Source organism: Panthera onca, chromosome X (assembly GCF_046562875.1).
Source record: "Panthera onca isolate mPanOnc1 chromosome X, mPanOnc1 haplotype 2, whole genome shotgun sequence".
In the NCBI taxonomy this organism is placed as follows: domain Eukaryota; kingdom Metazoa; phylum Chordata; class Mammalia; order Carnivora; family Felidae; genus Panthera; species Panthera onca.
Genome location: NC_138357.1, coordinates 103,613,762 through 103,626,316, shown reverse-complemented (window position 1 = coordinate 103,626,316; position 12,555 = coordinate 103,613,762). Strand labels below are relative to the sequence as shown.

Here is a 12,555-nt window from a genome sequence, read left to right as displayed (position 1 = left end):
GCGGTTGGAGGCGGGGCCTGGGCCCAAGGGGCGGGGTGAGAAGGTTCCGCGCGGGTAAAGGGGCTGCCTGGAGCGCGATCCCAGCGTTCTGCTGTTGCACGCCGCCTCGCCTGCCCGGCCAGCGACCTGCCCCTCCCCCGCCCGCCGCCGTCTCCCGGGAAACGGGCCGCGATAGCCCGCTGACCCGAAGCTGGTTTCATGGCAGCCGCGAAGAAAGCAGTTTTGGGGCCATTGGTGGGGGCAGTGGACCAGGGCACCAGCTCAACGCGCTTTTTGGTGAGCCCAGGGTGACATTTGAGGAGGCGCTGAGCCGGGGCGGGCGCCCGTGGACCTCGGGGCTGGCTGTCGCGTCCCCATCCCGCGCCTCCCCCGACCCCGGGCCCCAGTCGCTAGGCAGGGGGTGGAGGCCGAGGCCCCCGGAGCGGGACCCGCCACGCTGGAGCTGCCCTCCGTGGGCCTGGGGGACCTCGGCCTCTCGCGACCCCCGTGGCCGAGTTGAGCAGCCCCGGCCTCGGTGGTGGAGCCGAATCACCTACTCATAGGGGGACTCCACCCCCAAAGGGAGCTGGGACTCGCTGAGCATCCGTCAGAGCGGCCCGCCTGTAGCCAGGGACAGGTGGCCACATTGACCGCTACTGCGGTCTTCCCCAGGAGCATTTGGCCTGCGGGGCGCAGGACGTCCTTGGATGGGGCAAAAGCTGTGTCACGGCTTTGGTAGCCTAACACGGCGTCCTTTGGAGCAGTAGAACGAATATAGTATTAGCGTGATGATGCGCTGTCATCCTCTCCCACACAAATTGCAGAAGGTGGAAGGCCGGCATGGTGGGGTGGGGGGCGGTGCTGAACACGTTAGGAAAAAGTCACGCTACTGTGTTTTTACCGGCATCTTTATTCGATTCCGAAGACTCGCAAATTTCAGTTCGGATGCTTTGCCCGTCACAAACAGATGATTGTTTTCTCCGTGCTTCACAACTTAAAGTGACAGGAAAATGCTGTTCCTCTTTTTATTTACCGTGTCTGAGAGCAGTTTTATCACAACGGAGTGCTATTTAAGGGACTCTGCTTATTAATGTCGTGTGCAATTAAGAAACTTGCTCTTAAAGTGATCTAGCACCGAGTTTGGTAAGATGATTTAAAAGTAATTTAAATAAACGCTTGTTGGTTAAGAACTTATGCTTTCGGTGGGCATTTGGCTCACTTAGCAGATTGATGTAAATACTGAATGATTATTTGGCTCTTCACTGACTTCAAATCTTTTTTTCGTGCATTATTCTGTATGTATATGTATGTGTGCGTATACTACATGTATTCATTGTATATACAGTAAGTACATGTCTTCCAAGTTCTGCTTAACTGGCCACTTGACTAAAACCTGCATTTGTGCCTGCATTTTGATACTTGTCTCTCTTGTCTGAACTGAAAAGCTTTCTGTCCACTTGTAGTTTGAATCCTATTTAATGACTTAGCCAGGTTTGAGCTGCCAAGCTCAAACCACCGTCTCTTACATTGCTTATCTTTAGATCACCCCGGGCAGGTTTCACTTTGTCCTATTCTCATATAAATGTCTGTAAAGGAATCCTGAATCATAAGTAAGATAGTCTGCCTAACTGGATTTGATTAATCTATAAAACACACAATCATCATTGCCATCTTCCCAAATTAAGAAAGGCCATTGAAGACCTGTGTCCTGACGAAGTGTGGGTTGATTTTGGAAATCCTGTTCAAAAATTGCCCACACAAGTGCCTGCAGGAGCCAGCCAGGTAGAAGGTGGAGAGCCGACTCAGGCCAAGGGGACAGCCTAGAGCCAAGCGGTACCACAAGCCCAGTGTTGCCAGATCTTCAAATTCTTTAAGAAATGTTGATCGTCTTGAGTTTGCAGTGAAATCTCATTATTCTTGAACGTTGGCCAACTACTTCTTTAAGCATTGTGGGGGCCACACTGAACGGGGCGGCTGTTCTCAAGTTGATACGGCTTCTCCCCACTGTGAACATGGGTAAAGTATTTGATGTTTCATTTCACTATTATTACTCATGTCCTTACATTATTCAGTTCGGTATGCCTTCCCTTTTAGGAACCAGCCTTACTGTGCTTCTCTTTCTTTTGACTCTTCACCGTTGCCGTCCCTGTAGCCCGGCAGGCTTCTTTACCTACTGAGGGCTGTTCCTGGTCCCTCGGAGTCTGTTGCCCAAGGGGCATCTTTCTGCATTGGTGGGGGAAGAATTAATCGACTTCATATTATCGCAATCATTTGTGTGCGTGACATGAATCATTCGATGTGTGACATGAACGTCACAAGCCTGCTGACCCTGGGTTGTGTTTTCTGAGCTCTGGTGTAGTATGGTCTCATTGAGTAAGCTGAGGTGCAAATTCAGAAGATTCCCATCCTGCTTATAGAGTGATGTGTAAAAGTTGATCGGCCAAGTTTGCCGCTTCTTGAGAAACAACTATGAAAGATGCTTCGCGGGTCGACAAAAGACTTCCAGATCATGCGTGAAGTCGAACAGAACTTAGGAATGGTTTAACAGTCAACTTCTCCTTCAGTTACAAGGAAAGAGGTTGCTAAACCACTCCCTGCAAAATGCAGATAATAGATTTGCTGAATAAGTGCTTCGATCACAGATCACGAGGTAATTCCCAAGGGTTCTAGTCATTTTGTTCCACGTTGTAATTATGACTCACAAATAATTGCTTACCTTCTCAGGGAAGAATACAATAAGAGCTGTCATAAGGAACCTTATCAAGTTAAAGGTATTTGAGTAATTTCCTGATCAGTGTTCATTAGATTTGCATATCTCATTCAACTTTCACGAGACCAATAACCTCTCCAAGCTTTCTTCTTCCTTTTTCTGTACTAACCATCGTTAACTTTCTCCCCTAATGGACACAACATTTCGAGCCGCATGTTCTTTCCTCTGAGGGAGTCGTCTCCTCCCCCGTCCCTAGATCTGCTTCTTGAAATTCAACTCTGCCTCCAAATAGTGCCTCAGATGCCATCTCTTAGCAGGTCTTCCTCAAACCCTTAGAATTTCTACCTCTTCCTATAGTGCTTTTCTTATACATCTATTAATAGCTCTGATCACCTGATTTGTATTATAATTGTATACCTGCTGTACTTCAGAGCCGGGACCTCCTTTTAGGTCCTGTTGGTCTCTGTGTTCCTTAAAACATCTTGGTCCGGGGGTACCCGGGTGGCTCAGTCGGTTAAGCGTCCGACTCTTGACTTTGGCTCAGGTCTCACGGTGAGATCAGCGTGGAGCCTGCTTGGGATTCTGACTCCCTCTCTCTCTGCCCCTCCCCTGCTTGCTCTTTATCTCTCTCTCTCTCTCTCTCTCTCTCTCAAAATAAATAAAAATAAACTTTAAAAAAAATCTTGGTCCATGCAACAAACGAACATGTGTTTGTTTGTTTGTTGAACACGTGTTTTGTCTACAGGGAGCACTTTATACATATTGATTCCATAGATTTTTATTTCCCTTTAGTAGGTCAACTGAATTTTGATTATGGTTAGCTCTTTTGCCTTGTCCCAAAAATATCTTAAAACTTCCTGACTTGGGTGTGTTTCATTACTTAATTTCTTATATTTTATTTTATTTATTTATTTATTTATTTATTTATTTATTTTAACGTTTATTTATTTTTGAGACAGAGACAGAGCATGAGCAGGGGAGGGGCAGAGAGAGAGGGAGACACAGAATCTGAAACAGGCTCCAGGCTCTGAGCTGTCAGCACAGAGCCCGACGCGGGGCTCGAACTCACGGACCGCAAGATCATGACCTGAGCTGAAGTCAGATGCTTAACCGACTGAGCCACCCAGGCGCCCCAGTTTCTTATATTTTAGTAGACAGTTTGAGAACATGTTCATTTCTTCATCTAGTTGCCAAAGAGTTCACCCTGGGACCCTATGCATATGCTTTGTACTAAAGGGAAACGTTCATACTTGTCTGATAGGAAAGTGAACTGGGGTTGGCACATGATTACTCAGATTACAGAATAGGAACTTCTTGGAAAGAGAATCAGTGTAACAGGTTTTAAGGAGGGGCCATTTCTTTATAAAACCAAAGTTTCAGCTTAAACAGTCAACTTCCCTCTTTATTTGGTAACTTTGTTTTTCCCCATTAAGTTGAAAGTTACGAAAAGCAAAGACTTGGAACGTGTTATGACTTGAAATGTGTCCGATGCTGCAGGGGAGGATTTTTCCAGCTTTATCTCATTTAACCCACACAGCAACCTCAATGTAGGTGGCACTGGTAAGCTCCTTTCCACAGGTCATCGGACCATGCTGAGGACCGTGCCCAAGGTCACAGTAACTGGTGGAACTAGGATTCAAGGCCGGGTCTGTCGCGTGCGCCCAGAAGCCTGCCCTAAATCGTGCCCTAGGCTCCCCGGCTGCCTGAAGCCCTGTGAAGGGAAGAGGAGAGGCTGGGGAGAGGCCGCTTACCCACTTCTCAGGTGTCAGTTCTGATTATAATCACAGATGAATCTTCACCAAGGAAAACATATGCACACACTGGTTTCGCAATATGTAAAAAAACAAACAGAAAACGTTGCCTTTGAATAAGTCCTGGTTTTGATCGCCCTGTGACTCAGATCCAGCGGGTCCTGGGCTGGACCCAGGTGTAGTCACCGTGGATGACGGTTTCGCAACCGCCGTGTTCCAATAGCCAGCATCTCCAAAGAATGACTAGAATTGTAGTTCGGTGTTTGTTTGGGCAGGAAGCACTGCCTTGGCCCCAGCGGCCTCATCCTTAGAGATCTCATAAGGCTTAGGGACGGATTTCCGCTTTCTTCCTTTCATGTATTTATTCGACGCCTATTTATTAAGCGCCCATCAGGGGCCAGGGACTAATGCACCGTAAACGTGGTAAAAACTGATGTGGCTCTTAGGCAGAATGAGGCCACCATTGTGATAACTACGGTTGTGTTACTTTTGTGCTTTCTTCTTTTCCACCAAGTTGGCTCATTTTCTTGCCCATCACCTTACACAGATGGCAAGAAGACGGTCCCCTCACGAAGCTGCCGCCCTGTCTTGTCTCTCACAAACATCATGTGTGAAGAGCTCTCCCTCCCCCAAGCCTAACACAGCATCTGGCATGTGTTAGGCGCTCATTACATGACTACGTACCCGAGCCCTTCAGAGGCGTTGACTAGAACTTTGCGATCGGAAGACTAGGGAGGTTAATTCGCGGAGTCTTGGAAAAAGTCCTCAGGGGGCACCTATCGCCGTATCAGATATATGTATGTGCTATTTCATGTGGCCTCATTTTTTAAGGAAAATATAATGCCCTTTGCCATGTTTTCCTTCTCTGGCTTGTTGGAACATGCCACTATGCCTTTTGTGGTCAGGTTTGCCATATATTTGTAGCCGGAGCTTTTGTTTTAGGTCACTCAAATCTATATAGTATCACAGAGTCCTAGAGAGGGAGTTCTCATTCCTGAAAACTGTTTTATTCAAGCTGAGTGCGGCGTAAAAGCGCAGACTAGTGGGGGAAGTCACGTGGGAGGGAAGTGAATGCGCATGTTTCTCGTGGGCTGGCCGAATTACAGGGTGAGTGAGAAGAGGTAAGTGAATTCAGCTTAGGACGCTAAGGGACAGTTTGTTAGTGAAGACGGCGTGTGGTCCGTCTCCCATTCTCCTTCTTCTAAGACAGGGAAGGCATGCACTGTTTTAGAAAGGCCTTACATATTAAAAAACAAAAAGGTCATTTCCCACGTTTCTTCAGTGTTTAAACTATCCCTCTCCTCCAGAGCGGGAATTGAGTTATGAATTAGGCTTCGCGAGGTCACGACCTGAGCTGAAATTGGACGCTTAACCGACTGAGCCACCCAGGCACCCCTGTCTTTTTTTTTTTTTTTTTTTTTGAGAGAGAGAGCCAGCAGGGAAGAGGGGCAGAGGGAAAGAGAGAAAGAATCTTAAGCAGGCTTCACAGTCAGCACAGAGCCCCACTGCGGGGCTCGATCCCACAACCCTGGGATCATGACCTGAGCTGAAATCAAGAGTCGGACGCTCAACCGACAGAGCCACCTGGGCACCCCACTAATCTCCTACGTTCCCTCCCTTTTTCAGTTTGTAACTGGCCTCCCCGCAAAACAGAATCTGGAACAGATGCATGATTTGGCCTTACAGATGAATATAGCGCTGGGAGCTCTGAATCCTAACTATCACTGGCCAGTTGTGCCGGTGGCTGCCGGTGGTAGTAACGGTAATAAAAATAGCAGTCGTGGCAGGGACAGCAGTGGTCACATGTCTGGGACGCCTACGGTGCGCCTGCCCTGTGTGAAATACTTCCTATAAATTCTTTTATTTAATCCTTTTACAGATGGAAAAGTTGAGGTTCAGAAAAGTTCAAGTCCCGCAGCTGACTTGGGCAGGACTGGAGCTTGATCCCCCACCCCCAGCTCTGTGCTCCCCAGGCCTGTGCTGTTTGACTCCATGATATATGAAGTGTGACCTCCTCATCTGCCTTTCTGGCCAACACAGGATTCTGAGAACAGATCTCTTCCTCTCTTTTTTTTTTTTTAAAGAGTTTTTTTTATTTTTAAAGTTTATTTATTTGTTAGACAGAGAGACATGAGCAGGGGAGGGACAGACACAGAATCGGAAGCAGGCTCCAGGCTACGAGCTGTCAGCACGGAGCCCGACGTGGGGCTCGAGCCCACGAACGGTGAGATCACGACCTGAGCTGAAGTTGGATGGTCAACTGACTGAGCCCCCCAGGCACCCCTCTTTTTTTTTTTCACTAAAATATAACTGACATGTAACAGAGTGTAAGGTTAAGATGTACAGGGTGTTGCTTACCCTTTGTAGCATTAATACCTCTTTTACGTCACATAATTATCATTTCTTTTATGTGGTGGGAACAATTAAGATCTAGCCTCTTGGCTGTTTATAGTACAGTATTCTTGGCTAGAATCACTGCTGTGCATTAGATCCCCAGAACTTCTCTATCTACTAGTCCCAAGTTTCTAACCTGAACAGATCTCTTTCTTTAAGCTTCCGACCTCAAATATAAGCAACGGCCCGCTGGGCATCTTTACGCATGTGCCCCAGTAACACCCCAACAACACATGATTGAAGATGAACTCTGCCATCTCCTTAACCCCCTTCTGTGCCACCACTGCTGTTCCCACCCTATCCTTTGTCTGGTAAACACGGTCTTGGCTGGCCTGTCACCTGTCATCTGTGAGCGTCCCTCCTTTTTCTTTACTCCCCTCCATCCAAGCCCTTGTCGCATCTAATTGCTTATATCCTTATTAGATCTCTCTCAGCAGCGCATTTCATTTCTTTCAGTCCCCACTGCTGCTGGCCCTCTGACTGGAGCCCTCAGTTGTCTCCCCTGGAGACCCCTGGATCCCCTTGGATTCCCCGGGTCCCCACAGACACCTGGCGGCTGCTCTCCTTCAGCCTGGCCTCCCCTGCGCTCCCTGCCGCTCACACACTCCCTTCTAGGCAACCTGAAGTCCCAGTCGAGAAGTTCCCTCTTCTGATAACCCCTCTCAGACCCCCACTAGTCTGAGTTTGATGGCCTTTCTCCTTTTATGTCCTAAAACTTTGTATTTCCTGCCACTTAATGAAGGATGAAAAAAAAATCGTAAATGGTATTAGCATGATTTTGTATTGGAAAAACACTGAATCGGCATTTAGAAAACCTAGAGCTTAGCCCTGTTTGTCAGTATTATCCAACTTCTTGGAGCTCCCTTTGTGAATACTAGAGCATTATATTATATATTTCAGTTTGTGTTGTGTTGTCCTGCGTTTTTTGCCTTGGAGCTCCATTGGTAAGCTCTTTTCTGGATAGGTCCAAATCTGGAAGCTGGAGGTGATAAAATGTGAAATCTAAGGTCAGCGTGGCCCAGGGGCTCAGCCTGGAGCTCCCTGTGCCTCCTTCCCAGCTTCTGAAGGGCCCCGGAGATGCAAGGAGCACATTTTGGAAAGGCTAGCCCATGGGATCTCGAGGATCTCTTCCAGGAACCAGGGACTCTTTGTGCCTTCAAATACTACTTTTAATTAATTTTCTTAAGGAGAGCCTTCGATTCTGTGCTGTTGTGCACCTGGAGTTTTTTTTTTTTTTAATGTTTATTTTTGAGAGAGAGAACATGAGCAGGGAAAGGGCAGAGAGAGAGAGAGAGAGAGAGAGAGAGAAGAAGAAGAAGAAGAAGAAGAAGGAGGAGGAGGAGGAGGAGGAGGAGGAGGAGGAGGAGACAGAGAATCCCAAGCAGGCTCCGAGCTGTCAGCGAAGAGCCCAACGTGGGGCTCGAACCTATGAACCGTGAGATCATGACTTGAGCTGAAGACGCTTAACTGACTGAGCCACCCAGGCACCCCTGTGCATCTGAAGTTTTAACTGACTTAAATTTGGTGAATTTCAAATTTGAAAGGGGAGAAAAAGAGGTGAGGAGCATCTGTAATGCTGGGGTCTTTCTTCTTTGCCATCTAATGAGTTTTAAACAAATGACCATGCTTGACCTTTTGTAAAACAAACTATATAGCCACTGCCATCTTCAGTTGACCGTGGCTTTTGAAATCTACTGGAAAAGATCAGACGAGCATTCTGGCTACTGGGCCTTGTGATCTCTTATAGTGTTAGTAACCCTCCGGGCAGAAAGTATTGTGGAAACATCATTAGCCTTCTTTGTACATTTGTCCATCTGCAGACAAACGGACAGTCTTTTTTTTTTTTTTAATTTTTTTTTTCAACGTTTTTTATTTATTTTTGGGACAGAGAGAGACAGAGCATGAACGGGGGAGGGTCAGAGAGAGAGGGAGACACAGAATCGGAAACAGGCTCCAGGCTCCGAGCCATCAGCCCAGAGCCTGACGCGGGGCTCAAACTCATGGACCGCGAGATCGTGACCTGGCTGAAGTCGGACGCTTAACTGACTGCGCCACCCAGGCGCCCCAAACGGACAGTCTTAATTAAAACTGGGGGGCACCGGGTGGCTCAGTCGGTTAAGTGTCAGATTTCAGCTCAGGTCATGATCTCACAGTTGGTGAGTTGGAACCCGGCATCGGGCTCTGTGCTGACAGCTAAGAGCCTGGAGCCATCTTCAGATTCTGTGTCTCCCCCTTCTCTGCCCCTCCCTCGCTCATGCTCTGTCTCTTTCTCTCTCTCTCTCTCCCTCTCAAAAATGAATAAACGTTAAAAATTTTTTTTTAAAAACTCTTCACATGAACCTAGATGTATGAGAAAAACAGTAGTCCAGAACTTCACTCCCCTGTCCGATAGCTACTAACAACACGTGGAAATTGACCACTTTCAGTGTGGTCACTTTCAGTCCAAATTGAGATGGACCATAAGCATAAGATATATACCAGATTTCAGAGACTTCTAAAAATAAGCAGATCTCCTGTTTCTGTATTGATCACATGTCAGAATGCTAATTTTTTAGACACAGTGGCTTAAATACAATGTTATTCCAACTAATCTCACTTGCCTCTTTTTACTGTTTTTTTTTTTCAAAGAAATTAAATTTCATGGGGCGCCTGGGTGGCTCAGTCGGTTAAGCGTCCGACTTCGGCTCAGGCCATGATCTCACAGCCCGTGGGTTCGAGCCCCGTGTCGGGCTCCATGCTGACAGTTCAGTGCCTGGAGCCTGCTTCGGACTCCGGGTCTCCCTCTCTCTCTCTGCCCCTCCCCTGCTCATGCTCTTGACATTCTCTCTCCCTCAAAAATAAATAAACATTTAAAAAACTTTTTTTTTAATTTAAATTTCCACAAGTGGTTTGTATCATATTTCGGTTGGACAGTGCAACCCTAAGAAAGTTGAAGAGTCTACAAATATTAAACCTAGAAAGTGTCCCACAGACGTGGAAGTGTTGCCCAGGGTCAGATCGTAAACATCTAAAGGTAGTATCCATATTCTGTACAGGTTCAGGGCTCTGAAGACGTAGGGAAGGCCAGGCTCCATCCTGTTAGGTCCAAATGCTGTGTGATCACCGGCATCACGGTCTAGTAAGTCAGATGGAATTTACCAAAATTCTCCCCTTTTCTGTGCCTTTTCCAAAGGTCTACAAATCCGTTATTAGTGTGGGGGCCCCGAAGTCAGCCTAGTTAAAACCAGTAGGTGTTGGAACAAGGATCTCACTCCATTCAGAGCCCCATAGGCACCGTGTCTCTTAACCCCAAATCCCTTGGGGATTTGGAAGTAGACCCTGGGAGCAGTAGTAAGATGCATAAAAATAGTAAAACTGTGGTTTCCTATTAGAGTTTCAACCATTTGTCGTTTGGTTTTAATAATTTGCTCCTAATAAGGACCTGACGGACCAAAACGGATGGAACATCCTCAAAGTATACCCTAAGGCTAAGTTGTAAATCAGAGGGGGTATCATTTAGGATTCTGTGACATGCCTTTTGTTTAGGACGCGCCGAGTTAACCTTTGACTTAAAAGATATTTTCTCTCTTCACAGGACTTGAGAATATATACCTTTTTGCTTTCACTCTATTTATCATTTCCTCCCAAAAGGGGAGGTAGTGTGCTGGGGAGAGAGGGCAGCAGCGACTCCTGGTGTGTTTTCTCTTCCTTTCCCTTTCTTAGACTGCAGTGAGCAGGTAATTTTCTCCCACGGGAAACCCAGGCATGGAAACGCTTACCTAATTGGATGTAACTCTACTGCTGTAATTACAGTGATTCCGGAAGTTGAGTTTAATTAAAATAGGAATCCTTACTCTGAAAGACTAAGTACTTTGGTACTCAAGTGGAGGTGCACGCAGGTGAAAATATAGAGGAGAAAGGATTACCAGGTTTTTTTTAAGTATTGTTTTAATAGTATTAAAATTGTGGAGGATCGTATGGCACTTCTTTGGTAGCTTTGGTCCATTGGTCTTCACGGTTTGTACCAAGCGTCATCAGTTCACGGCAGGTATGTCACAGACAGCACTCAGCCGGATGGGTGTGGGGATGCACTTCTCCCCTGTTGATCGATACACAGCTCTGTTGACCTTTATAAGAGCTAGATTCATGGGGGGCACCTCCCTTCAAAGGAACTGACACAGTGCCCTTCCCTGCCTGGCTCTCTATGACTCTTTGTGTCTCCACATCCAAGATGGAAGCAGAATGGAAGCTTGTACCATCACCATCAGCATTTTGCCAGCTCTCTTTTCTTTTTGGTTTTCCCATTCTCTCTCTTTCTTTTTAATTTTATTGTTTATTTTTTAAAATTTATGTCCAAGTTAGTTAGCATACAGTGCAACAATGATTTCAGGAGTAGATTCCTTCGTGCCCCTTACCCATTTAGCTCATCCCCCCACATATACATATATGTACCGCCATCTTCTTTATCCATTCATCCATCGATGGACGTTTGGGCTCTTTCCATACTTTGGCTGCTGTTGATAGTGCTGCTATAAACACTGGGGTGCATGTGTCCCTTTGAAACAGCACACCTGTATCCCTTGGATAAATACCTAGTAGTGCGATTGCTGGGTCGTAGGGTAGTTCTAATTTTAGTTTTTTGAGGAACCTCCATACTGTTTTCCAGAATGGTTGCACCAGCTTGCATTCCCATCCCATCCTCTTTTGAGATCCATACTATTAACTGGTTGATGTGTGAAATTTTTTTAAAGACGAAGGAGTTGCCTCTTTAGCTTCACCTTCACTAGATTTCTCTTTATCTTGATTCTATCTGTAGAGAAGGTAGAACATCTTCTGCGGCCTTTCATCCGATTAGACTTTTCCTGTCAGCGACTAGGAACTTTGGCGGCTGAATAGCTTTAAACATCTTTTCTCTCTACCTGCCTTTTCACCCTAACATTGCGATATGTTTTTCAGGTCTTCAATTCAAAAACAGCTGAACTACTTAGTCATCATCAAGTGGAAATAAAACAAGAGTTTCCAAGAGAAGGGTATGTTTCCTGATTTAATATGTAAAGATACCTCCTGTTTATTACTCTATCTCACCTTACCTGCCCTGTGGCTTTGTAAAGTTAACTTGACCAAGTCCCTCCTGAGAAGACTGGAGGGATAGATTTCAGTCAAGGAAGGAGACAATACCTTGGTGGCTCGGCAAAAATGTGTGGGAGATTGATGGCTTAGGAATCCCGTGACGGAAAAGGAAGGGATGATCAGGTAATAAGGCAAAGGAGTATTAAATATCAGAAAGTCCACATTGACCTTGAAGTCCTTTAGTTCTCTGTCTCCATCACTGCCAAACCACTGCTTGGCTGATTTGAGTGGAAGGGCTTTTTCCTTAAGTAAAGATAACTGTTGCTTAAAAAAGCATCCACATATCTTATCATGAGAGTCATCCTTCTTGGGAAGAACTTGCATATGTGGTAGTGGTGATTAAATAGAATGTTAAGTATATTATTGAAAATTTAATGATGTTTATGATACAACCAGAGGGAAAAACTGCATGGCAGTTTCTTGTAAAATCAGCCCTGTGTCTGTAGCATTGCACTCTTAGGAATCTGTCCAAGAGAATTGAAAGCATATGGCCATAGAAAGACATACATGAGTGTTTATAGCAGCTTTATTCATAATAGCCTAAACTGGAAACAACCCAAATGTCTCTCATCAGTAGAATGAGTAACAGTGAAATACCATTCAGCAATTTTG

General features: G+C 46.0%; 1 protein-coding gene across 5 annotated transcripts in view; it reads left to right on the top strand.

Moving 5' to 3' along the window:
* Positions 1 to 50: 50 nt before the first annotated feature.
* GK (glycerol kinase) overlaps positions 51 to 12,555 on the top strand; it is a 76,176-nt gene continuing 63,671 nt past the window's right edge. For 3 of the 5 annotated variants that reach the window (XM_081793419.1, XM_081793418.1, XM_081793420.1), the window contains exons 1-2: positions 52 to 276; positions 11,770 to 11,843. In XM_081793419.1, coding sequence (XP_081649545.1) covers positions 199 to 276; positions 11,770 to 11,843 — 152 coding nt within the window. In that variant the 5' untranslated portion in view covers positions 52 to 198. Of the gene's footprint in view, positions 277 to 11,769; positions 11,844 to 12,555 lie in introns of all 5 variants that reach the window. The other 2 variants (XM_081793417.1, XM_081793421.1) reach the window with 2 other exon arrangements.